Here is a 27,835-nt window from a genome sequence, read left to right as displayed (position 1 = left end):
TGGCACCAACAAATCTCACCTTCTCCATGGCTCTAAGAGACCTTCACCCAGTTCTGTCCTCCAAGTTCACTTAGCTTCGTGGTTGTAGCAGCACCACATACTGCATAATGTGCTGGTTAAAAATATGAGTTCTGGAGCTCTGGCCTTGTATTCTAATCCTGGCTCTACAACTTATTAGCTGTGTGATGTCAAATAATTCGCTTAACCTCTCTGTGCTTCAGTTTCTTCATCTGTAAAATGAGGATGATATTAGAACCTCCTTTACAGGGTTACTCTGAGGATTAAACGAGTTAGTGTGCGTAATGCACTGGTTCATAGGGAGTGTTCTGTAGCAACATGGTAACAAAAATCACAATAGCCAACCAGAGCCCACCATGGGCGGGACAGGGTGCCAATGGCGAAAGGTGTTTTATTTTGCTTTTTTATAACCTGGGTCTCATATCACAAAGACCACACTTTTGTTATTATCTCCCCTCAGGTTTACACATCAACTCATAGAGCTACATAAAGAGACTGATGGATGAGATGTTCACCATGTCACTTTAATTGGGTCCCTGGATCATAGCACCTATGGTGCACTCTGACTTACTATTTCTTATGAATCCTATAATTCACTTGTAAATATTATAATTATAGTGCATTGAATTTTTACATGTATTTTAAAAGCATAAATTTGCTAAAAATAAATAGTTAAGAGTAAGTCTGTTTTGGCATTTCTTCACTTCTTTTTTTAAAATTAATTTATTTAAATTAGTTTCAGGTATACAGTACATTGGTTAGACATCTATATAGTTCATAAAATGATCCCCCCAGTTGCTCCCTCCCTCCCCCGGCCCTCCACCTAGCCATCATATTAATGCTGACTGCATTCCCTCTGCCGTGCTCCCCCTCCCTGTGACCAACTATCAACTACAGATTTGTACTTCTTTAACCCTTTATCCTATTCTTCCAGCCCCCCAAACCTTTCCTCTCTGTCCGTCACCAAATTGTTCACTATATTTTTTAGTCTGTTTTTGATTAGTTTGTTCTTTTTGTTCTTTAGATTCCATATATAAGTGAAATCATTTGATATTTATCGTTCTCTGTCTGATTTATTTCACTCAACATAATAACCTCTAGGTCCATCCATGTCATTGCAAATGGTAGCTCCTTTACAAGCCATGGAGACACACAAAAAAGGAAGTTGGTCAAACCTCCTTCCAAACCCTTGCCTTAAGATATTTTCTGAAATGAATTTGTCTCATTTTATTGGAGGAGGAGTGTCTGAGTTAATGGTGGCAAGATGTTCAAGTCAGCTTTTCTCATACAGTTATTAGTGTTTAACTGTTTTCTCACAATCTCAGCCTGAAAGGACTCCTGGAAAATAGAGGAAACGATCTGCAGAAATGTGTGGTGGTTTCTATGGTATCCTAGTTGAGATGTTTCCAGGTGCGAGTCCCAAAAACTCCTGCCCTGGTTTCCAGAGGGAAGATTTATTCTTTCACACAACTGAAAGTTATGGAGAACAGCCCAAATGGTGGCTCACTAATGTCATCAAGAGTTCTTCTATCTATCTTTTCTCACATACTCAGTGTCACTTCTTCCTAATTTTGTGGTCACAAGATGACAGCGGCAGGTTCAGCCATCACATCAAACTGCAGAGGAAGCCTGTTTCTTTTCTTGTGTTCCATCTTATTGGTGAAAAAACTTTTCACCAAAGGCCTCTAGCAACCTTCTATTCACATTTCATTGGCCAGAACTGGGCCTCGTGCCTTCCTTAAATCAATTCCTTGCAAGAGGAATACAACCACCATCATTGACTTAGGCTAATCAGAATTTGCTAGAGTTGCAGTGGGGAGGAGAAGACATCAGAACCACATAAAAGGTCAGCTGGTGTGGAACAGGAAGAGCTGCTGGGCATACATCCAACAGTACATGCAACACTGGCTTTCAACAGTAGAGGTATCTATACTGGGCTTCTTGTTGGATCCTGTTAGAACCACAACGATCGGATACTGTAGAGTTGGCTGCGTTGTGTGCCACGCTAGTCTTGACATAACTGAGATTGGGTCACACCTGTTCCTCAGCACATGTCCATTGTCTTCAACTGGATCTCCTTTCCCCTCAACACCCACAGGAATGAGGACAACTATCCTAGATCCAGCCTGGAATTCCATCGGGGTGTCATAGTATCTCTAATTTTGCATCTTTTTCATGGGACCTTAGGGAAGACCAAATGAGAAATGAATCCATAGCTAACCATAAGATTGTCATTATTACTGTTCAAAGACTTATCTAATTAAAACTATTTCAAAGACATAAGTGTAATGAATTTTGAAAATCACATTAAGGAGTTGCATGGTGATGACAATTTGAGCTATTGGTTTTGGTGGACAATTGAGGATATTAGTTCCAACAGGATTCAACAAGAGGACAAGGACATCCTCCTAGCAAAAGTTCAGAGAAAATATTGTACTTGGCATTTGAAGACCTGAATTTCAAACTCATTACAAGAATCAGCATGAGCTGTTATGGTCTGCCTTGAGGCGTCTGAGTCTGTACCCATGTTTACATTTTACAGAGGCTGAAATGAACATGAAATAACACTAATATACATCAAAATTTTTATTATTGTTGCTCTTTTTATTATTAATGTTTTAATTAGTAATAAAGGTATTTATTAATAATGCAGTATCTTCTGCTTTTCAAAAGTTTATGTTATGCCACTTTGTGTTTGTAAAAGACCTACATTAGTATCTTTTTGCTAACCAAAAGAAATCCAAAGAGGATTTTTGCTTTAACAAAAAAAAGGTGAATATAGCGTTCAGGATTTGTTTTGCAGCGAGCTGTCACAGAGGCAGTGTGCGTCCCAAGCAGTGAGAGTGGCATTGCTATTACTTTATGTTAGTGTTTTTGTTTTATGTGTTATTTGGCATGATTTGGTAGGTTGTTTTGGGAATCTAGGAGTACTTAAATTTTTTCCCATGTAGGTTAATGGTAATTGCTTCTTTGCTTTATACCATTTCAGCTTATGAAAGTTTTCACAGGAACCCTTTGCTTTCTGATAGCAGGGAAACCTGTTTTTGTATTGCACTGGATCATTTACACAATACTTTCACATATAGGACTTCATTGGGTCCGTAAGATATTATTGTTATGCCCATTTTACACATGCAAAACTGAGGCTCAACAGGTTAAATGACTTGCTCTGGGTTATTTAACTAGTTAGTGACAGGACAGGAACTCAGATTCAAATCTTTGACCTGAAAGCCATGTTTACTCCTTATCATGTCATCTCATGCATGTTAGCATTCCTGAATTTCATCTTTGTATTGGAGACCAGAAGTTTCTCTGAATTTTTGGCTTAATGACTCCCTCTCTGAGCTTTTATTTCTTTACTGTAAAGTGGGGATAATAAGTGGTCCCCGGAGTTATTGTACGGGATCAAATAAGCTAATAGATGTGAAAGTGCTTTGTAAAACTGTAAAGTAATTGACAGGTGGGGATCTTCATTTCCAGCCACCTTGCTTTAAATGTGATGCAGAGCTGCATAATGATAACAGCAGGTACTGGGAGTCTGGCATTCAAATCTGACTCCTCTGTTTACTATCTGCCTAATCCTGGAGAAATTACTTAATCTCCCTAAACCCAGTTACCTCATCTGTAAAATGGGTGAGTCATACTTCCCTCATAAGGTCATTACAAGGATTAAATGAGACAATATGCAGATTCCCAGCATGTGACCAGGAATAAAGTGAGAGTGATCATTGGGCCTGGGGACACTAAGAGGCCCTCATGAGCAAGAGACCTAACACATAGCAAGTGATCGTGATAATGTCAGTAGCAAGGAAAGAACAGTCCCTTATGGAAACAGGGACTACTCACTAACTACATGGTGTTATAACTTTGTAATTAAATCTTTTCCCCCAAAAGAATTGTTTTAACTGAGTCCTATCAAGAAAAGATTCTAATTAACTCTAGCCGGTCCTCAGTGCTTAGAAAGACTGCCGTGCTGTATCCTCTGGTCTCAGTATATCTGATTTTGTATGTTGAAAGAAAATTCGATACACTGTCAGTGAGGCTGTGAGATGAAAAGATAATATTTTTGTCAACTGATTTTCTTCCCCTAAATTTCAGTGACCAAATTTCAAAGCTTATTTCTACATAATGAAAACCACTGTTTGCTAGAGCATGATGAGTGAACATCAACAAGTCTGGATTTATGTGTTTTTATTCCGTGAGAGACAACCAGCTAAACTGGTGAAGTAGATCTTATCAAAAGAAAAGCAATTGAGTTATTCTGCATCAGTGGTGGGGCATTCATAATAGAGTTATGACATTTTCTCTTTTATACAATTACTAAATTTTATTTTGGTCACTTAACTCAGGACTTCTCAGCCCAGGTGTGGAAACTATTGGTGAGCTGTGGATGGGGTCATATTGATCCCTTGGCCTTCTAGGTGACAGGAGCCTTCAGCAACCTCATCCATATACCCCAGGGTGCTGCATAGTATCATCTCTATCTGAGCCAAGAGATGTACAAGGCCAGGAAGCTCTGCTGTGTCCTGCTATCGTGATGGGAACACAGGGCCAGTAGAAATTCTCGCATGTTAATTCCTGACTAAGCTTTACCTTGACAATGAAGATAGGTGTTAGATAAACCAGGATCTGGTGAAACAGGATTACTGTGCAGCCTGAAATTCTTACCCTAAGATTTTAAAATTCTGATTGGGAGAAACTTAAAAAAAAAAAAAACCCACAGCGCTATCTTACTAGAAATGGAGACATCTCTATTACTTTTGGGCTATTTCTTTGACTAGGAAAACCACCGAAGTAAGCTTTGAATTATGCAAAGGTAAACCATGATTCTCTTTAGAAATGGAGATATTTAAACTGCTCTAGTTTCAAGAAGCTATTTTTATTTATTTATTTATTTGTTTATTTATTCATTTATTTACGTATGTATTGCTTAGCGAAGAGGTCTTAGTGGGAGACAGTCGGCTGGTAGGGCATAGCTGGGGTTCCGATGCAGGCCTGTCTGAAGAGACGGAGCTCCCCACTGCCGGGCTACACAGCCTCCAACAGGTGGACACCGGCAGAATGAAGACAGCAGGAGGAAGGTTGGGTGGAGAAGTTGCGGTTGGCCTGAAGTCCTTAGGGAGGACTACGAGGGCCTTGAATACCGGGGACGGTGAGAGCTGAGGAAGGGAGAAAGGGGAGGTGGAAATGGAGTGATGGGCTAGGGGCTGAACCTTGACTGATTTTTAACCATTCCACAAACAAATCGTATTCCCTTTGAAAGTCCCATGGGGTACTTACTTCCTCCACGTAAACGCCACGTGCTCCTTGTGTTTCAGGGTTTTCCCGCCTTCTCTTGGGGGTTAAGTGAGGACACACACTCCAAGCCACCCCTGTGACTTCCCATCAACACCTTGGCCCGAAGGATTCCCGCCCACTTATTGTTGTTACTCCAAGTGTTGCAGGGATCTTTGTTGACCTCATTTTCAGTTCCCACCCAAGGAAAGAAGAACAGGTTTCCCACAAAACTTGGTCATGAGATGCTATATTCATAGCTTTGGTGCAAGCTTTATCCTTAGGGCATTTTTATAATTTGAATCTGATATGATGTCCTCATAAATCCATGAAGAGATTGGTTTATTGTCATCTTATTTCTTTTGACATCCGTGACTAATGAAAATACCCTCAGAATTTGTGGTGTAATTCACAGCTCAGTGTTATTTGGGAGAAACTGAGGAATGAGGGGCAGGGAAGAGTCAAAAGAAAAGCATCACTTTCTCTTCATACTCACCTGTATGCACTGCCCTCTTACCAAGTGACCATAAGCCACTTTTATCCTTTTAAATAGGTTGGGTTATAGCCCAAATCTAGTCATTCTAACTATTCCTTACCCCAGTCTCATAAGGAAAAGAACTCTTACCCTCATCACTTCACGTGTGATGTGTTACTACCTTACCTAGATTACACTCCTTGAGTATAGAGTCCATGTCTTTGATGTGAAACAATAGTCTCTTGTTCTCCAGCTGGCCATTCTCCCTTGCCATCTATCCTGTAAAATCCTTGAATCCACTATAATACCTTGCACAGTCCTAGGCTCACAACTCACTCTCAGGAAATTCTTGTGAAATAATTCAAATTGAATTGAGATCTCCTTGAATGAAGACATTACTCCTAGCTTCTCCTGTATATTATTGTACATAGCTCACACTTTTACTATAGGTTTTTCAATTCTCTTATTTGATCTATTAGGGAAAAATTTAAACATTGAAAAATATACCTATTAATGAACATTGAAAAATATACCTATTAATTTAAACTATATATATACCACTGTTTAAAAATCCATGTAAAAATTTTTTATTTTAGCCTTCTATGTAAAAATGAATCCAACTCACTTTTGATCATTGAAGTATGTTAATTCTAGTACTTTTACTATGCTTCTGTGTATTATATTATCACTTTCTGTGTGACTATAATCAAGTTCTATTTTTGCATAATTTTTTATAATAAAAAATGTTGCTCAAAAAAACAAATGATTGACTCAGAGGATTGGAATAATGTTCTGTATTATTTTACACATTGTTGCACATCATAATTCATTAATGAAGGGAAAGAGAAATACTGGTAAATTTGTCCTCACCATTATTCAGATAGAATAGTTTGATATAATACAACATGCCTTCATTATTGCTTTCTCCTTCAATAAAATTATTTGGCTACATTTCAGATTTTTATTATTTTTTTAGTGAAATCATTTTTGTTCCCACCCATCCATAAAGTCCAATTTTTACTGTGGGAGTGAGCATACTTGAATCTTTGGATTTGTCATCAGTGAAAATATCAGGATGTCAGTTCCTGCTATTAGTAATATGATTATATTGGTGCTTCTGAATACACACTATATGCCTGTTTCATAAATCGAAGGTGTTTACTAGCTTCACATGATAAGTGCATTCCCTAAAATTACCTCTCCTTGGCTTATCTCTACAGCTCCACACTGTGGCTGGATTTGCTGATGCAGTAACTACTAAGCTATGTGTAATAATGAGCCCTTTGGTACTACATAAAATTAAATAGAAAAGGCCAAAATCATATTATTCAGAAAAAGGCAAATTTTAATTTTCTTTACAGTTTCTCTAATGAAGTTGGTGCATTTTGTGGTTCAGCAGCATGAGTACCCTGAGTGGGTTCCTGCATGTGTGTACAGGGACGTGAAACTCAAGTTGCTTCCTCTGCTTGTCCTTGCCACATCAGCAGGGCATAGGGTCTACCCGATATTGCGCCAGCTGGCCCTAATCCAGGTAGTGACATGCCAGGAAAACACTACAAGCATTTTTGAACAACTTTGGAATATTTGGGGAACATTTATTTTTTATGCTGATTCTACAGTATTTTTTATAGTGTTTGTTGTAATGCAAAGACTAGAGAAAAGAAGGTAGCTCAATAGAAACGAACCACTCCTATTAGAATTTGAAAGGCGTAGGAAAAATGTTACTTGGTTTCCTGGGCGAGCAGAATGGTGTGTGAGTAGACCCACCCAGGCACACAGTCTAGAAAAGGAGGCGGTTTGGTGATTCGACGTGGAGCCTGTACACAGAGTTGCACCTTATCTTTTCAGTATGGTGTCCTTTTCAAAGGGTTGCATTTTAATCATTTTATGGTTATATTTTCACTTTCCTTATCTTCAGATTAAGCTTCCATTTTCTTTTAACAAGAAATGGAGATAGTAACCAGAGTGTAAATAGCTAGACAGGAAGTCTTTTCCTTAAGCACACTAACATACACACACCCTCAGACACTTGGCTACGTCTTCCCTGAGACTTTGCTCTGTTTTCTACCATAAAGTGTTGAGTGGACAGAGTATGAAGATCTGCATTCTATTTCCACCTTTGAAACTTATCAGCCATATAACCTTGGGAAAACTCTTAAATTTTCACCCTCAATTTCTTTAATAGAGCAGTAATTAGTCTGGTGCCTTCCTTTCACACAATATATTCAAGGATCTGCTGAAATAATATATGTGAAAGCCTCGTAAACTCTTGCAAGAAGAGACTGTGCTTTGTTTCAACTTGTAGCATAAGGCAACTGATAGAGTGCCTGCATATACTTGGAGTTCTGTGAATATTAGTGGTAAGGGTGAATGGGTTTAAAGATAAGCCACACATGATTCCAAAAGCAGTGTCTTCCATTTTATTTAATATTTTTATAATCATGGTGAGATAAGGAGCTAAGGAAAAATAGAGTAAGTTAGAATTGAGACCAAAATGAATTTACTAATTCATTCAGTCAACGGGTTTTTATGGAGCAACTATTATGTGCAAGGTCTTGTTCTAGACACTGAGGTTAGAACAGTGAGCAAAACAGACCAAAATCTGTGACCTCATGAAGCCTCTATTTTAATAGGAGAAGAGGGACAATGAACAAGATAAAGGTTATAATATATTAGAAGTTATAAATATTAAGGCAATCAATAAAGTAAGTAAAAAAGATCAAGAGTTCACATTTTTACTGGAGAATGAAGAGGAGGTGGCATTGAGAAGGTGACATTGAGGTAGAGCTGAAGGAGGTGAGGAATAGGCCATGAGGATATGGGGGGAGGCATTCACGCTGTAAGAATGTAGGGGCGTGGCATTCAAGCCATGACAATATGGGAGATACGCAAGCTATGAGGATATGGAGAGATGAGGGCATTCGCACCATGAGAATATGAGGGAGTGGAGACATTCAAGGCAGAGGGCACAGCATGTGCAAGCCCTAAGAAGGGAACAGGCCTGGCGTGTTTGAGGAAGGAGACCGGGGAAGCCTAAGGGGAAGGAAAGGACCTGAAGATAGGAGGATATACAGTCTAAGAGATAATAGGATAATGATGGTAAAGAAGATACCGTTGAGTGCTTGCTCACTGCTCACTCTGCCAGACTCTGTTACAGTATCTCACTTGATCCTCACAAAAACTCCACCTCCTGGTTGAGAAACTGATTTGTGGAGAAGCCTAAGTTTCTAAGGGTCATACAACTGCTTTGTCTTGGACCGGAACACCCATGTACTTAACCATTATGCCTCGCCTATTAAGCAGTAAGCAAGTCAGCCCCAAATTGTGTTGGTTGATGTATTCTGGGGGACGTTTACTTTTCCTGAGCCAGCTGATAGTGACTATACCACCATTGAAAAAGTCCCCTGAGACTACTTTCAGTTTCTTAGGTAAAACAATATTTTTGAATAACTTTCTGAGAAGAAGTCCATAAACAGTAGCTTTGGTTACTCCCAACTGAACAATTTCCAACTAACACCAATATTCGTTCATATTCCAGCTGCCTTCTGCTTCACGGAATTCTTAAAAGTGACAGCTAGGTATGACCCTCTATGGTCAATAGGAAATAAGCTACACAGAATGGAGCCATCATTTTTTGAGCATCTACCAAATGCCAGCATCTTTCTCAGCTGCAGAGAGAAGTACCGAGAAAACTTTATAGATAGGCTTAATGGTCACATGGAAGAGGAAGGACAACTGAATGGAGGAAGAAATAACCTTCATCTGAACACAAAGTAAAATTTCAGCAGGTAGAGGGGAGAGCTATAGGAATAATATGGACTGTTAGGGACCATTTCAGTGTTTACAAAGGGCTTTGTATTTATTCTCTCGTGAGCTTCAATCACTGGACCATTGTGAGGATCGAGGTGACTATAAAAGTGTTTGTGCAAGTTCAGGGTAGAATGAGGAATTTGGTCATTCTGATGAGGTTGGGGATGATGTGACCTTAAAGAGCCCTGACTACCAGGCTATGGAGTTTAGCCTTTAACCAGTCATCAGTAGGGAGCATGAAATATTTTTGTGAAATAACATGACATGGTCAGATACAGTCTTAAAGATGGAAACAAGTTAATATTTCTGAGTTGAGTTAGGAGATAAGGAAGATCTGAATTAAGAGATAGTGGCAGTAACTGGAAATAACATTGCAAGACCAGGATTTTCCTACTTTTTGTTTTTCCCTACTGATAGAGTTTTGTTTTTCTTTTTCAACCAGTTTATTCTTTTTACATCTTTGATCTTTTTACGAAAAGCTGGTTTTAAAAAAAGCAACAAAACAACTGAGAATTTCTTTCACAAGGTAAGGAAGAATTAATTCAGTCAATCACTGATATCCCACATCTGTTGGTGGTATCCATTTGGTATCCAATTTGTTCTTGTCCTGCCAGACCCTAGGAATGAGTTACAAATCCTCCTCATACCCTAGTACTGTCCCAGAGCTAGATGGCCGAATTGCCATGGGGCTTCTTTGAGCCTGCTCTGATTCTACCCAGACCCTACTTAGCCCTTCCAGCCTCAGGAGAGAAGATCAGAGAAAGAAACAGTGTCCTGCTCTCCATCAGCTGCTTCTCTAATGGAACCAATTTACTTAATTTCAGGTTAGAATAATGACTTCTGCGCAGGGAAAACACTCAGCCAGGGTTCTGGCGGGAGTCCTCTCTGGGTACAAACCCAGAATATCTTTCACATCTGGCAAGTGATCCCAGAGGGGCAGTCAGGCTGGAAGCTAATAGTGGTTCCCTTCCATCCAACCAGCCTTCCTTCCCTCTTTCCTTCCTTCTCTCCTTCCTTTGTTCCTTCCTTCTTTTACTTTTCCTTGTGTCACTTTCTTGCTCTTGTTCTTTCTAATTCTTCAAAGAGGAGAGTGCTTCTAAATATGGAGGGCTTGTCTGGTAAACAACCCACGAAACTGAACCCTTATCTCATCCAGATCAATAGTCGGTGTTTATTGAGCATGTGCTAGATGCCAAACACAATATTGAGCTCTCCTGTTCATTGGGATTCATTTTTCTCATTTAGTCCTTCAAACATCCCTGTGAGAGAGGTGTTATTAAACCTATTTTACTGAAGAAGAATGAGACTGCAAGAGAGGTCAGATGATGTTCCCAAGGTCGCATAACAGTACTATAATAAGGACTTCAATTTAGTTCCTCTGCCACCAAGTCTAATTCTCTTTCCACACACCCTGCTGGAGAACACAAAAGGTGCAAGAGGTTAATAGAAGTCCCTTTATAGTCTCTCCTTGTTAGCCAATTAATAGACTTCTCACTTGTACACGTGGTTGATTGTCAAGCATTAATATTTCAGCCACGTTGGTCAGGATAGGGAATGAATGATAGCTACCTTCCAACAGAAGCAACCTTTCAAACACCAAAAGTGACTGAGCCAGAGATATGGAGGGTGTGGGAGCAGGGAGGGTGGTTCTGATCCTGCTCCCCTGGGACCACGAGCTGCATGACTCTGTCATGGCAGTCAACTTCTCTAAGCCCCTTGTTCTTGGAATAAAGTCAAGATTGATATCCCGCTACCAATTCTACAGTGAAATTGTAAAAATAAAATATTAATCAAAATGTTCTGAGCTGCAATCAGAATCCCAAATTCCCTTCCTTTCTCTATCCCATGTAGGATACTATTTTTATAAGAATATTCATTCTAAGCCAGGAAACAGTAGATGTTAAACACATGTTTGCTAAATAAATAAAAAATATATGAACTATTCTTAGACTCTGTGGAGGGGCTTGTATCAATTAACTAATGCATTTGTGGCCCCTAGAGGATGTCTAAAAACAGGGACTTGAGCTGCTCATGCACTTCCGGCTGCCAGTTAAAGCGCTGAGGCCTGGATCCCCACCGCTGATCTGTTTGCCCTTGTCAGTCAGTCTATGTCAGCTCACTCTCCTCCTTTACAGCTTTATCAAAACCTGAAGTAATGTTTTCTGTCTTTTAAATAAGAGAATATTTAGTACCTTTAGCTAAATATACATTTATTGCAATTGCATTTCCACAGAGTTCAGCCAACTTAGGTAGGACCTTAGTCTTTCCCTCTCTGCAGCCAGCCCTGACCTGACACCTGGATTCGAGGCCCAGACATGCAGCTCTGATGCAGTGATCTGATGGCCAGGTGGTCAGACAAGGAAGGGATATGTGCACTTCACTTGAAGCCTTTGACCTCAAGTTCTCCACTGATTTCTTTCTTTGGGACAGCTTTATAGTTTCTGCAGGCCTGGAAGGTGACCGTTCACTATGGCCCTGTGGGTTTACTTAAAGATACTTGAAGCTTGCAATGTAAGTTCGCCTCCAATTGCTAACAATGTAGGAGGAAGTGGAGAGAGGAAGGCGGGGGGCGTCAGCCATCAGCTAGACTTGGAGTAGCATGGAAAGCAGTGGGCATGAAAAGTCAAAAGTTGAGGATCAAATAATAGAGGATTTAAGGTGCTCTTTGGGTAAAATATCTATTTAGGCTGAAAAAAGAGGGGACATTTATGAGGTAACAATAATGTACTCTTTAAAGAGCAGGGAGGATGTGTCCCCCTAGGTACAGGAAATAGCAAATGTCAGGTTTGCATGCATGTACCTGTAACACGGGAGGGCCAGCAGGTGGGGTGGAATTCCAAATCCAATTCCAGTTCCGGTTCAAGTCTAATCCAAGCTGGCATGCAAACTCTCGCAAAATGCATGGTTAGGACATGAAGTCTCTAGAGGAAAATGGCTTGTTGGAGAATTTATAAGGGAGGGTCTGCAATCATGGTCCTTGTCAAAGACTTCAAAAACTTCTTTGCAATAAATCCAGGAACCAGGACTAAGGTAACTACCAAGGGAATAAAGAATTGAAGCAACCTAAATGTCCACCAAGTATGATGAAATATATTTCATGTGATAGATTACCAAAGGGCTGTAAACGTCACATTACTAAGTATTTTTTCAGCCACCTGATTCGATGCTCGGCACAATACCATCCTTTGAATTCAATTAATCAATGAGAATTCAGCAATTTAAAAGGATAAGATATATTTATGTGTATAATATAGAAGAATATCCACGATATACTTTTAAGTAAAATGAAGGTTACAGAATATTATAGTATGATCCCATTTATTGTTAGCATGTACGGATTTTATATGTATGCATTTAAATGTCTAAGAGGATATATATAATGAAAACTGGTAATAGTGGTTATCTTCTATGGAGTGCTATCGGATCAGAGCAAGTGTGTTCACGGTCTAATTTCTACATCTCTTTATTACTTATAGTTTTATAATAATAATGTGATACTTTGGTAATCAGCAAAAACAAAAATGGTATTCCCATTTTACGGGGAGGGGCACAGAGTTGTTGTTAGATAATGTTCTATTCAGATTCTTAATAGAAATCTATGGTTTTTTTGGCAGTAATGTGGTTGCACTTCATTTTTATGGAAAATAAAACCTGGAAAAGAGCCCAAGACCAGGCCCCCTGTAGTCTGAAATGCAGGCTCTGTAGACAATGGCCCAGATAATTTGGAGACCACACACCCTGCTCACCCAGAGAAGAGCAGACAGATGTCTCTGCCTGTTTCTAGTGAGCATCCTGCTCAATATGTATGTTGTACCAGTTCAGTTCTCACCTCAAACCCTGTCACCTCTCTGCAGGAGAGCGAGTGCTAGGTGTGTGACCATGAGTCCCAGATGTGTCCTCCTCAATCAGGACATGTGGGTCTTCATGCCCATCCTCATAGGAAAGAAGGCCTCCCTGCAAGCAGTGGCTTTGTGACATACTCAGGCAATGCCAGCAAAGCCATTGTGTGATCCGCCCGAGTTGTAGGAAATAGATCAGTTTTCCTTACAACAACTGATCTTACCAGAGGCCGGAGAACACAATACGCTTTGGTCAAAATAGAACTAAGTTAGGGATTATTATGTAACTTCAGTTGTCCCTCTTTAATATTTTAATTTTTCCCTTTATGTTCCACTGTGTTTTATTTCTTAATTTGCCCATTATATATAAACATGTCAGTTTATATATATGGTCTCCTTTCAAACTCCCACTGAGCAGCAAGTTCCATTAAAGGGAAATTTCTAAGGCTATGTGGTCTTCAGATTTTTATTTAGTCATTTTTTTCAGTCATAATCACATAATCAAAGATAACTGACCTAGAAATGAATTTGCTGGATTTTATCCACCTGTACAATTCAGATGGCTACAATACCTGAAGTCATGGTAAATGGATGCTTGTTCCCATTCCTATACTCTTATCATTTCCTTCCTCATATTTTAGGAACAGTTTTCTAGTTATGTTTTCATAATTTAGATTTTTCATTGGTTGAAAATTCAAAGCAGCTTTCAGAGGACAAAGCGACATGTCCCAAATAGGCAACTATTTTAATTATCTTGATCTCTTCCTGAAACCACTGTGAGTTCTGCGTTCTTTGTTGCAGCTGAACTTGACTTTAGCTTCTCACATCTTGTAAATTCCATTTTAGGAGACCTCAGTGCAATTTGCATTGAGACTTTTCCTCTGAAGCTAACCAGGTTACCCGGGGTAAGTTATGGACTTTTCTCTGGGAGATCTAACTCTGGATTTTGAAGAATTAACATACAGAGTTTTTAAAACCTTATGAGAAATAACAGAAATGAAATGCTACAGATTTCTCTCTCTGCAGATACCAAAAATAAATAAAGAGCACATGAATTCCAAAAGACTGTTCGCTAGTCGCCATTGCCTTTCCCTGTGGCATCACTTTTCGGTGCCGGGCCTTTTTTTCTTCTTTTCAAATGAAAAGTTAACTTCATGTTTTAGATTCCTGGTCATGGTTCTTCGTTGGTGGTTTGATGTCTCTTGTATATTTTCCCTTTTTCATCTGTGGTCAATACTAACCCGAGGTTCATTTTTGGGAGACTGGATTTGACCCAAAATAAGTTGTGAAATTCCATATTGCCCTCATCAGAGTAAACTACAGAATAACGAATTCTGATGTTTAATGGAATAGGTGTGCATTGCACTTGATGAAACACAGTGCAGATTCAGAAAAAATAATATACATGATATGTGTTATGTATAATATACAAATGTATAATATACATTTTATTTAAAAGAGTTGAAGAGTTACTTGCTATTTAAAAGTATTCTTCAAGGCCCTGAAATAAAAGCCCTTAAGAGGTAAAATATGAACTATGCAGGAGGCCAGAGTACCTGAGCGTAGGGGACTAAGGGAGAAGTCGGATGGCCAGGGGCATGCTCAAACCAAGCCTGGTGGGCTAAAGGAGTGAGTCTGAATTCTAGTAAGACTGCATAGAGCTTTAAGCAGAGCGACATAGTCTGTTTTGTGTTTTGCAAAGGTCACTCTGGAGAGCTGAGTGGAGAATAAATTGGGGCCAGAGGTAGGGAGAAGGAGGACAAGAGCAAAGAGTGAGATTCTAGCTGGGAAGATAAGGTGGATGATGGTAGTTGGGACTGAGGTTGTGACAGTGAACATGGAAGTAAATGGATTTGAGACAAATTTTGGAAACAGAATCAACAGCACACGCTGATGGAACAAACGCGAAAGAAAGAACAGATCGGTCGTAGGGTTTTGGAGTAAGCAGCTGGGCGGGCTATGGTGTCCTTTCCTGAGATGGGACAGGTTAGGGTCAGGGGAGCACAAGACTTGGAGAGGAAACCAAGAGCTCCGATTCTCATCGTCCCGTTCTGTTGAGCACTTTGCTGTGCCACCTTGAGGTGGGGAGGAAGGATGCAATGATGAAGAGGGAACAGTTTCAGCCCCTGTGTTGTCTTCCCTCCTCGCTGGCCATTTGTTCTCATTCTCCTCCTCTCTCAGAGTCCAAAGGTCAGAGCGACTCAGTCCTTATCCCCTTTTCTACCCATTCACTTTTTTGGCGTTCTCATCCAGCCTTTGGCTATAAATGCTATCTATAAACTGTTAACCCCCAAATTATGTTGCCTCCCTGGACCTCTTCGTTGAACTTTAGACTTAAGTATCCAGCTACCTGCTTGGAGTCTTTAATGGGATGTATCGTAGGATGCATAACAGAATTAACGCACGCATAGTTAAGCACTGATATCCATGCCGACCGCCTTATTCCGAAGCCCTGCTTCTCCCAGCACCTTTTTCTCATCTCAACAAATGTCTACTTCATCCTTGCAGTTGCTCAGGCCAAAGGTTGGAGTTGTGCTGGACTATTCCTTTTTCACACCCTAGATCTGAATTGTCACCCAATCCTGTTGACTCCTTCGAGCTGTGTCCAGAATCCAGCACATCGTCACCTCCTCTGCTGCTACCACCTCGGCTCCGGCAAGCCCTGTCCCTTGCCTAGATCACTGTGGTGGCCTCTGAATGGGTCTCCTCACCCTTCTTTAGCTTACCCTCAACACAACAAGCAAGGTGGTCCTGGTAGAATATAAGTCACTTCTATCAGTTCTGTGCTGAAATCACCCAGTTACTCGTCTCACTCAGTGAAAACAGAAGTCTTTACGGTCACCCCCAGGTCCCTCACCGTCTGGCCCTCATTTCTGTCCTGACCTCATCTCCCTCACTTCCTCACGCACCCCACTCCAGCCATATCGCTGAGCACGCTAAACATGTTCCTCTTCCAGACCCCTCTCATCTGCTTTTTTCTCTGCCTGGAATAGTCTTTTCTGTTATCCTCATGGCTACCACCTTTACTTCCTCTTGTCTTTTCCGAATGTTACTTTCTTAGTGGGGCCTTCCTTTCGTGGCTTCTTATTTAAAACTTTGACACCCGACCACCCACCCTGGCATTCTCTGACCCCCATCCTTCTTTACTTTTCTCCAGGGCACACCTTCCTCTAATCTTTCACTTATTTATTGCGTGTCTCTTTCACTAGACATTAAGGTCCATGAGAACAGGGAATTTTGTGTCTGCTCATTTCCTGCAGAGTCCCCACTGCCTAGAACCGTGCCTCATGGAGTAAACACTTAGCACATACGTGTGGAATGAGTGAGTTCCAGTAGAAAGTTGTCGTCTCTCTCTCCACTGCTTCTGTCTGACTTTTTACGGAACTATTGTCTTAATTTCTATGCATCCTTTGTCCATGGAGCTGGTAGGGTGTAGTGGTAAAACCAGTGGCCAAGCACCACTCCGGCTTACCATTTGGCTGTGTGACTGGGGACAAGTTACTTAGCTTCTCTGAGTTTTAATTTTTTTGTTTATAAAATAGGGAAAGCCTGTCTTGCCTATAACTCGGGTTTGCTGTAAAGGTTCAGTAGAATAATGTTTGAAAGACTATCAAGGATAAGATATGGTTTTCATTTTCCATGATGTTTGACCCTGACTCGATGCTGGAGCTCTACATGTGTGACTGTCTCATTTAATTTTCACATCAAATCAATGAGATATGAACTCATACTACTGAATTCTTTTTATAGATGAGAAAACTGAAGTCCACCAAGAAGTTGAGTGAATTAGCCAAGAGCTAGGCAACAATAGGGCCAGACTTTGAAATCAAACATTTTTATTCAATGATCTGAGATTTTCCCCATTATGTTCTACTGGATGAAATAAATGTTTTAATGACTGAATGAAGTAATGAAAAGGATTTGACCTGGGGTGCAACTTGTGTCTCCAGCCTCTTTCTTGACTGCTAATTAATTTGGCACTTTCCTGATGTTATTTTTTTCCCCTCTTTGACTCAATCAGGCAGAAATTCCCATCTTTCAGAAGAAAAAGGTATTGTCAGGCATTCCTATATTTTTCCTCTCCTCCCTCAAGGAATGAAACTCTATTGTATGTCCCCTGAGATTTTTGTCATACAGCCTAAACCATGTCCAGATGGTTTTTGCAAGTTCAGACGTGGTAAAGTTTTTGTAGTTATCTACTAAACGAATGCAGGACTAAATTGCAAACACCCACTTCCCAAATAACTTATTCCATGCTCTTCTGCCTTGTTTGTGTTATGGCCTTTCTGTGCTAATGAATTCGTAAATGTGGTTTAATTACTGTTTACCAAAAATAGCTGCACACAGATCAGTCTCAGTGGGAGACTTAGCCAAAATGTTGAGGCAATTTGTTTCTAGTGCAAAAACAGCTAATACATGAGAAAACAGTTTTTAAACATTGAGAAGAAACTTAAGTTTGGTTTTGAAGAAACAGTGTTTGATATATTTAGGGAAATAAATTATTCTTTAAGAGAGTGAATTTAAATATTGTAATGGCATTCCTCCCTCCCCACTCCACCCCCCAAGGACAGGCACGTGGTAATTTGCACAGAGCCAGAGTGTAATAAAAAAGTATAATAACGGTGATTTGATTGAACACCACACCGAAGAGCTATATCTTAGAAATCCCTGAAAGAAAAACTCAAAATTATTTGTAAATTCCATCCAATGTTTCAGAGTTCCATAAACCCATGTATTATGTATTACCTCATGTTTCTGAATTCTTGCCTCTGGCAAATTGCCAACTTAGCAACTAAATGACAGTTTTAAAATTCTAATAAAAACCAGCCTCTCTAACTTTCCTTGTTTTCCCCTCCAGAATAAAAGGAACACGAGAGGAGAGTGAAAGTTACTAGAGGTTCGATTTATAAATTCTGTTTGGAGTCGTAGTTTAATTTTGCTCTTGCATAATGTAATGTTTGCCTGATTCCACAGAAAGAGGGACCTCTGAAAGGAAGTTCCTTCCTGCAGCTGGTGGCCCTGCTAATAGGAAGGGACCTCTGTTCTCTCTGCCCCTCGGGGAAGCCTGCCTGAGGGTGGGAGCAGAGCCAACTCTGCCTCCAGTGCAGAACTTGGAAAACAAAATCCATCCACTTGGCAGCTGATAAGGATTGCTTGTCGCTTCCTGAACTGTGGAGGTGAAGTAAGAAATCTGAGCAGTGTGAGATGCAAATGCTGCCCTCTAGGAACTGATTTTTAGTGAGGGCAACAGACAGATGTTCAGGCAACTTAATGTAAGAGACCCCAAGAGTGGGAGGTGAGGGAAAGAAGTGTAGGTGGTCAAAAGGTACAAACTTCCAGGTATAAGATAAATGAGTTCGGGGGATATAATGTACAGCATGGTGACTACAGTTAACAAAACTGTATTATGTATTTGAAAGTTGTTAAGAGAGTAGATTTTAAAAGTTCTCATCACAAGGAAAAAATTATAACTCTGTGTGGGCATGAATGTTAACTAGACTTATTGTGGTGACCATTTCACAGTGTGTGTGTGTGTGTGTGTGTGTATACACACACACACACATAAACATATATATATGTATATATATATATACACACACACACATATATATATATATATGGAGTCATTATGTTGTACACCTTAAACTTACACAATGTTTTATGTCAATTACATCTCAGTAATACTTGGGGTGGGGGTTCCCAAGACCAGGTCTTATCTACCAGACAGCTTTAGTGTGTCGAACAGTATTCTGAAAACCAGAGCCTCATCTTTGTGATGGAAAGACTCACTTTCCAAGATTATTCCACATTTTTATGTTGTAATTATTAATCTGTCATTCATTAACTCACCAAATGTTATTTGTGGGAGGTCCTAGGGAGCCTAACGCCAATGGAGACTGTGTCTCACGGGGTAAACTATGCAGTGGGAAGAAGACGGACATAAATAAATAAGTACACCAAGTGTAAAATCACAAAGGAAATGGAAAATCATGATTAAAATAGAGATATTTTGTCTTTTATATATTCTATAATTTTCCAAGCCTTACTTTCAGATTTTTTCCCCAATAAAAGAAAAATGCAGAACCTCTTAATGATAAGTGGTTTATCTCGACCACACTTAAATCATAAAACTTTGGAAATAAGAACTAAGCTCAGGCATCACCTCCACCAAGAAGGCTTACCTGATTGCTCCCCTTCAGCTGGGGTGTCCTTTCTGTGTGTTCTTACTGCTCCACATCCATTTTTAATTTATTGTATTGTCTCCTTCCTGCCACCTCCACCACCCCTGTCCACATGCAACTGGGTGTCCCTTAAAGAGGAGGGGACATGTCTCACTTTGCTTTGCATCCACAGTACCAGAAACATGTCTGGTATAAGATGCCCGATAAGTGTCAAAAGGCTATAAGAATAGAAAGATGGTAATTACAGGTATTTTTCCATCTAATAAAAATTTCCTTTCTTCTCAACATTATATTAAGTTTAAAAATACAGAACAAGAAGGTACAAGATACATATTCTTGGTTTTTTAAATGTAAATGCATTAAAACATATGATAATAGTACATTTAAATAATATACATTCAAAAAATCTGGAAGGATGCACATCAAAATACTAGCAGTGGTTATCTCTAAGTATTAAGATTTGAAGTAATGCTGACCTTTTTTTTAATATATCACTATTTTGTTTTACTATTTAACTATGGACATGTACTACTGTTAGAAAAAGAAAATATAAAGTTATTTGTATTTTTAAAAAGAAAGTTTGACCTGTTTCATAAGTAACTTATAAGATATAAACAAGTTTATGAAGCATCATCTTTCCCATCTAAACCCAATGTCAACAGTGACTTGACTTTGTGAATTTAAAAAACTGACCTAGATTGGTAGCATTTAATGGTATTCGTTTCTATTTTCCTTACTCATGTCTGTGTTTATAACATTTAGAAGGTACCCAAGCAGCACTTTATTAGTAAATATTCTAGTAATAAAACATGGCAAGTGATCGCTTCCTTCTCGCTCTCTTCTTGTCCTTTAATTATCCCTTCTAATACTTGGATTAGGTGTTAGACCCCATGTTTTTAATGCCAGGGCAGACAACTTGCAAACAGATAAGACACAACTAAGTAACACACTCTCTCTCTCTCTCTCTCTCTCTCTCTCTCTCTCTCTCTCTCTCTCTCTCTCTTATTTTTTTTTCTCCTTTTCTCTCTAACATTCTTCCTACTTTCTCTCTCCATCATTATGCATCTCTTGTTTACAGTCTAGATCTATGTAAAAGAAATATCAGTTTATGGTCAATGATATTTCTGCTCTGCAAATATGGCCTGTCTCTCTTTCTATCATTTTGTTTGGCTGACCACAATGTTGGGAAACTTAGACAATGTTGTTAGACTGAAATAGAGTTTATTTCTTTTTTCCCAGAGGAGCAATCACAAATTATGAAATGTGCCTCTAAAGAACAAGTCTAAAAATTATATATATTCTTTTCTATCTACAGCTGAATTCTTGCTGCCAAGATGGGGAAACAGAACAGCAAGCTGCGCCCAGAGGTCATGCAAGACTTGCTGGAAAGCACAGACTTTACAGAGCATGAGATCCAGGAATGGTATAAAGGCTTCTTGAGAGACTGCCCCAGTGGACATTTGTCAATGGAAGAATTTAAGAAAATTTACGGGAACTTTTTCCCTTATGGGGATGCTTCCAAATTTGCAGAGCATGTCTTCCGCACCTTCGATGCCAATGGAGATGGGACAATAGACTTTAGAGAATTCATCATAGCCCTGAGTGTGACATCAAGGGGCAAGCTGGAGCAGAAGCTGAAATGGGCCTTCAGCATGTATGATCTGGATGGAAATGGCTACATCAGCAAGGCAGAAATGCTAGAGATTGTGCAGGTATGTAGCCCATGCCCTTCCCAAAGAGAAGAGTGTGAGTCGCAAGTAAGAACTGGAAGGTGCACAGTATAGCTTAGTGCAGAGGGTGCAAACTGGTGGCCCACCTGGGCACTGATTCAGCCTACCCCGTGTTTTTAAAAATGGTGAACACACATTATAAAACAGGGAAATTGCACATAAAAATGTGGATTGCTTGGCACCTCTTAAAACCTCAGGAGATCTGGCAACATTGGGCCTCCATTCTTGCCTGGCTTAAGTCACCTGGGGCTTTGTGGTGACTTTCATCCTACAGATGGACAAGCAGTCTACAGATGGTCAAATTCACTATGGCCACTCTATCCACTCATTGCAATGACCTGCCTTTGAGGTCATATCTCCTGGTGTGGTATTTAATGGTTAAACTCTGACTTGGGTTCAAACTTTGCCTCTTTAAGTCACTGCCTCTGTCACTTTGACCAAGTTAGTTGACCTAAGTAGCCTCACTGTCTTCATCTGAAAAATGGAACTGCCGACTGAGCCCACCCATGTTGTGGGGTGATTTTAAGACTACATGTGACTTTCCGTGGTCAATGTTTAGTGCAGTACCAGCCGTTAGAGAAGTTCATCATCATCGCCATCATTAATTTACAACTGTATTAGACTCTTGAATAAAGGGAGGGATCCCTAGGTTCTTTTTCATCAGAGATACAAGCATTGTACAGTTGAAGCCTTTATCATTGCGGTGGGAGGCACTCCATTTTATTCCCCCAGATCACGCACCCAGAGTGAGCTTCCTGAAGTGACAGAAGAAGGGACCCATGTATCGGCCACGTTTTCCTTGTGGGCCACAAGGGGAAGGTGGGAAAGGGACAAAAGGAGCTATGCCATGGCAACGGCAACTTAATTAGCAGGGCGCGGGACCCAGAGATGAACCTGAAAACCTGAGACATGGTTCAGGAGAGGATCCGGGGAGCCTCAGCAGCAGGCGATCAGAAGGACGAGGCGGGCGGGCGGCACCAGGGAGAATCGGCGGTCACTCGCCGTCTTGGCGGGCGAGCCGGGCACGATAGGGAAGAATCTGGCAGCAGAGAGCAGAACCAAGACTGGGCATTTGGCTTCCTGAAGGGCTTATCACCGAGGCCAACACTCATGCTGAGACATCTGGGTTCAGGGGGCGGTGGAGGTGGGGTGGGGGGTTCTTTGGAAGGTTGGGAGGTGGATGTGACACGAGGAGGCAGAACGCCCTCAGATGCTGGCAAGAATGAGGGTGGAGGTGTAGGCGCACTTGCTTTCAGGGAACCAAGGAGGCCTAGTTACAGAAACTAAGGTTGGAACCCAAAAGACTGCCTTGTTACTGAGCCTTGCGGTTGAGGCCTGGGGTTTGCTCCTGGGCCGGTGAGATGGAACCTCACAGACAGTTAGAGTGACAGCTGTGAACCGGGAAGGGATTCAGGAGCAGGAGTCCCCGGGGCCTCCCTGTGTCAGGGATCTCCAAGATCTGCCAGCTGGTTTTCCCTACTGCTCGGGCCACCAGCGGCTTTTCCTTCACCCTGAGCACTAACTGCCTGAAGAATGTGTGTCGAATTAATCCCTCAGAGACAGGGATCTTAAACCAAAGAAAGGATTCCTCTCCTCTGCAGGGATAAATGTATGAAAAATGTAATGTCTACTGTAAAAATAGGGGCAGTATAGAAAAACCTAAAAGAAAAAAAGAAAAATTCTCCATAACCCTACTCCATCCACAGAATCACTGCTAATAATTTTCTAATATATCCTCCTGGTCCTATTTCCATGCATTTAATTTTGTATCTTGCCCTTTTCACTTAATGTAATAACACAAGCATTTCTCATGTTATAAAAACTTAACAAAGATATTTTAATGGCTGCATAATAGTCATACACTTTAATTTACTTAATTTTTACTTATTGTTGGATAGGTTGTTTCCAGTTTTCATTACTTTACATACTATTGTAACTTTTAAAAATAAAATGACAAATAAATAATTCTTGTGCATGCAGCTTTTGCTATATTTAGGATTATTCCCTTAGACTCAAATTCCCAGAAGTGCAATTACTAGGCCAAAGGGAACAGGCACTTGTTTCTATGGCCCTTGGTATGCTCTACCAAACTGTTTTTCCAAATGTCCTCCTGAAGTGAGTAAAGTGTACACCATATCATTGCACGTTTACAATTTTTCTAAATCTCTGCTCATTAGACAAAATTTAAATTTAAAAGGTGAATAGTTTTAATAGCTCCATTTTGTCTTTCCTTTTTATCTGGGAGTGCCATGCTCTGCCCTGTGTTCTCTGACTCACTGCATGATGGGAATGAGCATGTTCTCTTTTTGGAAAGAATTGCTTTCTGATTAAGATCTAAGAAGAATCCCTGTCAGCCATTGTGTTATGCCCTGTTTACCATTTTTGCACAGCCCTCCTGGCTGCCCCTGGTCTGTGGTTTGGTGGCCAGGACTGAAGATGTTGATCCCCGCGCAGGGAGAACCCTGCAGACCACATGGCTAATAGAAAGCACACCATTCCTGCATTCATTCTGCACCCAGAGTGAGACATCTACAAAATGGCTGGCCCTGGGAATCAATAGCGTAGGGAGAATAGACTCTCTCCCTGAGCTATGGAATCCAGTTTGCAAGGGAGAGTGGGAACATGGCAACGAATGTGCAGAAGGTGCCAGTAAGCAGTTGCTGAGCCCTTGCTGACTTCTTCCATGTTCGATGTGGAATATAAAAAGCGATCATGAAATTGAAAAAGCAATAACCTAACAAGGCATTTTCTTCTCTGTAAAGTACCTCGGTCCACTCACGGGCTGACAGTACATTTCCAGACACACATATCTGGAATGACACTGAGTCCTTAATAAATGCTCATATACTCAGGGTTTTTAAGAAGCCTGAAAATGGAAGGCTTTAATTTCCCAAACTGTTTTCTACAATATCACACCCTGCTGATTAATATGCATAGTGGTAGAAAGGAAATATTGCAGCATCCCGAGGAGACTTCCAAATCACCAATGAGATTAGATTACATTTAGAACCATTTTCCTATTAAAGGCTATGCTATTCTATTCTGCTACTTTGCGAACCAATGCCTCATTCTTATGTTAATCCCCCGTTTTCAGTGATTCTGGATGAACTGGAATTTGCTGTAGGTTACTATCAAACTTCCCTTTCTATATTTTATCCTCTTGGCCCCCCTTTGAAAGCCCACACTCTAGGCCTTGTCACTGTCCCAAGAAACTGTGTGTCTTCATGGGGATTCTCTTTTTTGGTTCTAGCCGGTCTGCAGCATTTAGAAGATCCTGCATTTGCAGTGCTACATTTACTTCAGAGGAGTCACTGTACCTTAGATTTCTGCTTTGTGCAGATGGAGGCAAGCTGTGGATCAGCAGAATCACACACAAATTAAAATTCTATTTTGTGAGTAAAACCTGCAGCTTGGTTACAAGTGTCAATATATAAATTCTTGGCTGAACCTCTGTCACTCCAAGACTCAGAAATTTATTTAATGCAAGTTCAAAATGTTCAGTTATAAACATTAATAACTTAGTCAAGGGATTGGGGTGCAAACAAGTTTATAATTAGGATTGACAATGAATGAAGTATAGAACTCTATACGTTTTCTAGTTTTTCTTCCCTGATGTTGCTTCCTGTAGTTCAGTTTTTGTATCCACAAAATATTGTTTATGGCAACAAGTTGGAATTTTTTTGTACCTCCTAACACTGGTAGGAAGCACCCTGATGTGGACTCTGTAATATTGAAATACACAGTATGAGTTTCCACTGTGCTGCAATGAACAAATTACCATAAACTTAGTTCCTTAAAGCAACACAAAGTTATTATCTGACAGTTCCCAAGGTCAGAGGTCTGAAATCAGTTTCCATGGGCTAAAATCAAGGTGTCTGCAAGTGTGTTCCTTTTGGAAGTTTTAGGGAAAAGTCTGCCTCCTTGTTTTTTCCTAATTTCTGGCATATTATTTGGCTTGTGGCCCTTTCCATTTATCTTCGAAACCAGCAACAGAGGGTTGATCAAGTCCTTCTCATGCTGCCATTCCTCTGGGTATCTCGTTCCGTTTCTTACACTCATAAAGCTCCTTGCATTACATTGGGACCACCAGATAACCCCAAATAATCTTCCACCTCAAGATCCTTAACTTAATCACATCCACAAAGTCCCTTTTACTACATAAGTATATCCGCAGGTTCCGGAGATTAGAATGTACACTTTTTGGGGAGGACCGTTATTCAGTCTACCACATGCGCTGAAATGTTTAAGTTTCTTTTTTAAAAAATAGTTTTGTGCTATGTCAACATCTGGATGAATGAGCAAAAGCATATGCAGATTTATTTTTAGAGTCTTAAATGAACATTTTCACATTCATCTGTTTGTTTGTTTTTTAAGTGACAAATTTAGGAACATGATTTAGGCCCGATATTTTGTTATGGCATCAAAACCCGCCTGCCAGAGTTCTCAAACCAGATAATGACTCTGACCTTTTTCCGTGTTACAGTGGATCCTCGCCTCTGGGACGAGCGGTAGGGTCAGCCTGGCGCTGACAGAGGGAGGGGCTCCTTCCTGCCCTACACAGTTCCCTGTCACTCAGCTCATCTGGAGGCAGGTCTGAGCACCCTCGACCATCACAACTCAGGCATGTTTGAGGAAGGGCCAAGGAGCACATGAGTGGTATTGCCGTTTGGGCCATGAATTCTTAGATACTCTCCAGGATTTTGGGGGTGAGGGAGGGCTGAACTTAAGGATCCAAAAATAGGACCACAGCGCTTCCAAGGGAGCGAGTATGGGAAGAACATAGAGTTAAACTGTTCCCACTTTTGTTCTCAGAAAGTTAACAGGGACCCTTGAAAGAACAAATTTGTAATGACAGAGCTTCCAGTGGTTGGGAGCATGTAAACTGCCTTGCATTCATTCTCCTTATGGATTAGACAAGATTGATCATCCTTATCCAAAATGAAGACAAAGAGGGAGCCAAGGGAAGAATTGGTACATGAGAGTTGGCGTCTTGGTCAGAATCACCTTGACCCCCTCTTTTTTGAATCTCCCTTATCCTTCTCGTCCTTGGGCAAGTTGCTTCATCTTCCTGTGCATTGTTTTCATGATTTGTGAACTGGAACTAATCATAGCACCTGCCTCAAAGGGCACTGTAAGGGTTAAATAGTTATTACAAGTACAGCATCCAGAACAGTGCCCGGCAGGGGTGTCATTCAATAAATGTTGGTGACTGTTATTCTATAGAAGTTTCCAGAGCTGGGACAGGATGTCTCCCTGCCAATTAAAGAGGGTTCTTTCCCCATTCAAAGATCAAGGCAATAGATAGAATCTTCCATTAAGTTTTAAGTTAAATTACCAAGTAATAAAATGTATGTTCACAAAGAAAAGAGAGGTAGCCCAACTAAACCCCCAGTGGGTGGACCCTCACGGAAGAGACATTCTCACACAGGCAACTTTAGGAGTTCTCGGCCTTCTTCAGCTGTTCTTGCCTACCAAACACCAGCTCAAACTTCTGGGCTGCTCTGATGCTCACAGGACTCAGTAAAAGGAAGAGCACCTTTCGGGAGAGAATGTGGTTAGCACCAGGAGTTCCCCAAATCCAAACTGTGGCCCTCAGCCCACAGGTGCACTTTGTACATTGGGACTGTTTGGAGACGACCTCTCTGGATTTGTTCTCAAGTTCAAGTTAGAGACTTTCCGCATGGTATATATAGTCTGAATATATAGCAGTCTTCAGGAATTTATTTTAAAGACCAGGTTGGAATAATTTCTAATTAGCATATTCATTACCTGGATGTTAATGATTGCTCTGAAAATACTTGGTTTTCAAATAATCTTTGTCTTAGAATCAGACTCTCCTGCCTAGATATGATTCCAGATTTTTGGCGCCTTTTGTGAAGGCAGAGTGAATTTCAAAATGCCTTTTGTTTACCTCTTCACACCTTTTCTGTGTGAAAAGGCAGGAGGTTGGGCGTTGACTGGCAGCCCATCACAGATGTCATTTTTGTTTCTTTTGGCAATATGGGGAAAATGTGTTTTCTGATTCACTCATGTGATGAGTAAGGCATACATACATCTCTACAGCAACTGGATGAGGAGGAAGGGAGGTGATGGCGATGGCCGTGCCCTCCAGGAGGACCAAACAAATCCACAGATTAATCCCACCTGGTCGCAAAAGCACCAACTGTGACCATCTCAGGCAACCAGCTTGTGAATATTTGTGCCACAGAGGACCAAAGAAAGGTCCAGAGAGAGTTTCATACATTCTTTTTAGAACCACTTCCTGAGTAGCACTTGCATTTTTTTCTCCCAATGGTCTTTCTAAATTGATGTCATAGACACCGTATCACTTTTAATAATAATCCTTAGAGACCTAAAACACTGTGCTCTTCTGAGAAAAAAAAAAAAAGTGTGTGCATGTGTGGTAGGCGGAGAGCTTCTAGGCCATCTTGATGTGGACTCTGGGAATTCAGATCCAAACTCTCACCTACTTCTCAATCATGAATACAGACCACAGGGGTTACTCTG

At 40.6% G+C, this 27,835-nt stretch overlaps 1 protein-coding gene across 6 annotated transcripts in view; it reads left to right on the top strand.

Moving 5' to 3' along the window:
• The window catches only part of NCALD (neurocalcin delta), a 366,103-nt gene that overhangs the window by 325,873 nt on the left and 12,395 nt on the right, over positions 1-27,835 (top strand). For 5 of the 6 annotated variants that reach the window (XM_016147541.2, XM_016147543.2, XM_016147545.2 and 2 more), the window contains one exon: positions 20,914-21,310. In XM_016147541.2, the coding sequence (XP_016003027.1) occupies positions 20,933-21,310 (378 nt within the window). In that variant the 5' untranslated portion in view covers positions 20,914-20,932. Of the gene's footprint in view, positions 1-20,913; positions 21,311-27,835 lie in introns of those variants that run through there. The other variant, XM_036232906.1, reaches the window with a different exon arrangement.

The sequence above is a fragment of the Rousettus aegyptiacus genome, unplaced genomic scaffold (assembly GCF_014176215.1).
Source record: "Rousettus aegyptiacus isolate mRouAeg1 unplaced genomic scaffold, mRouAeg1.p scaffold_m13_p_15, whole genome shotgun sequence".
NCBI lineage: Eukaryota > Metazoa > Chordata > Mammalia > Chiroptera > Pteropodidae > Rousettus > Rousettus aegyptiacus.
The sequence above is the reverse complement of the archived record's forward strand: the minus strand, read 5'-3'. Positions and strand labels throughout refer to the sequence as shown.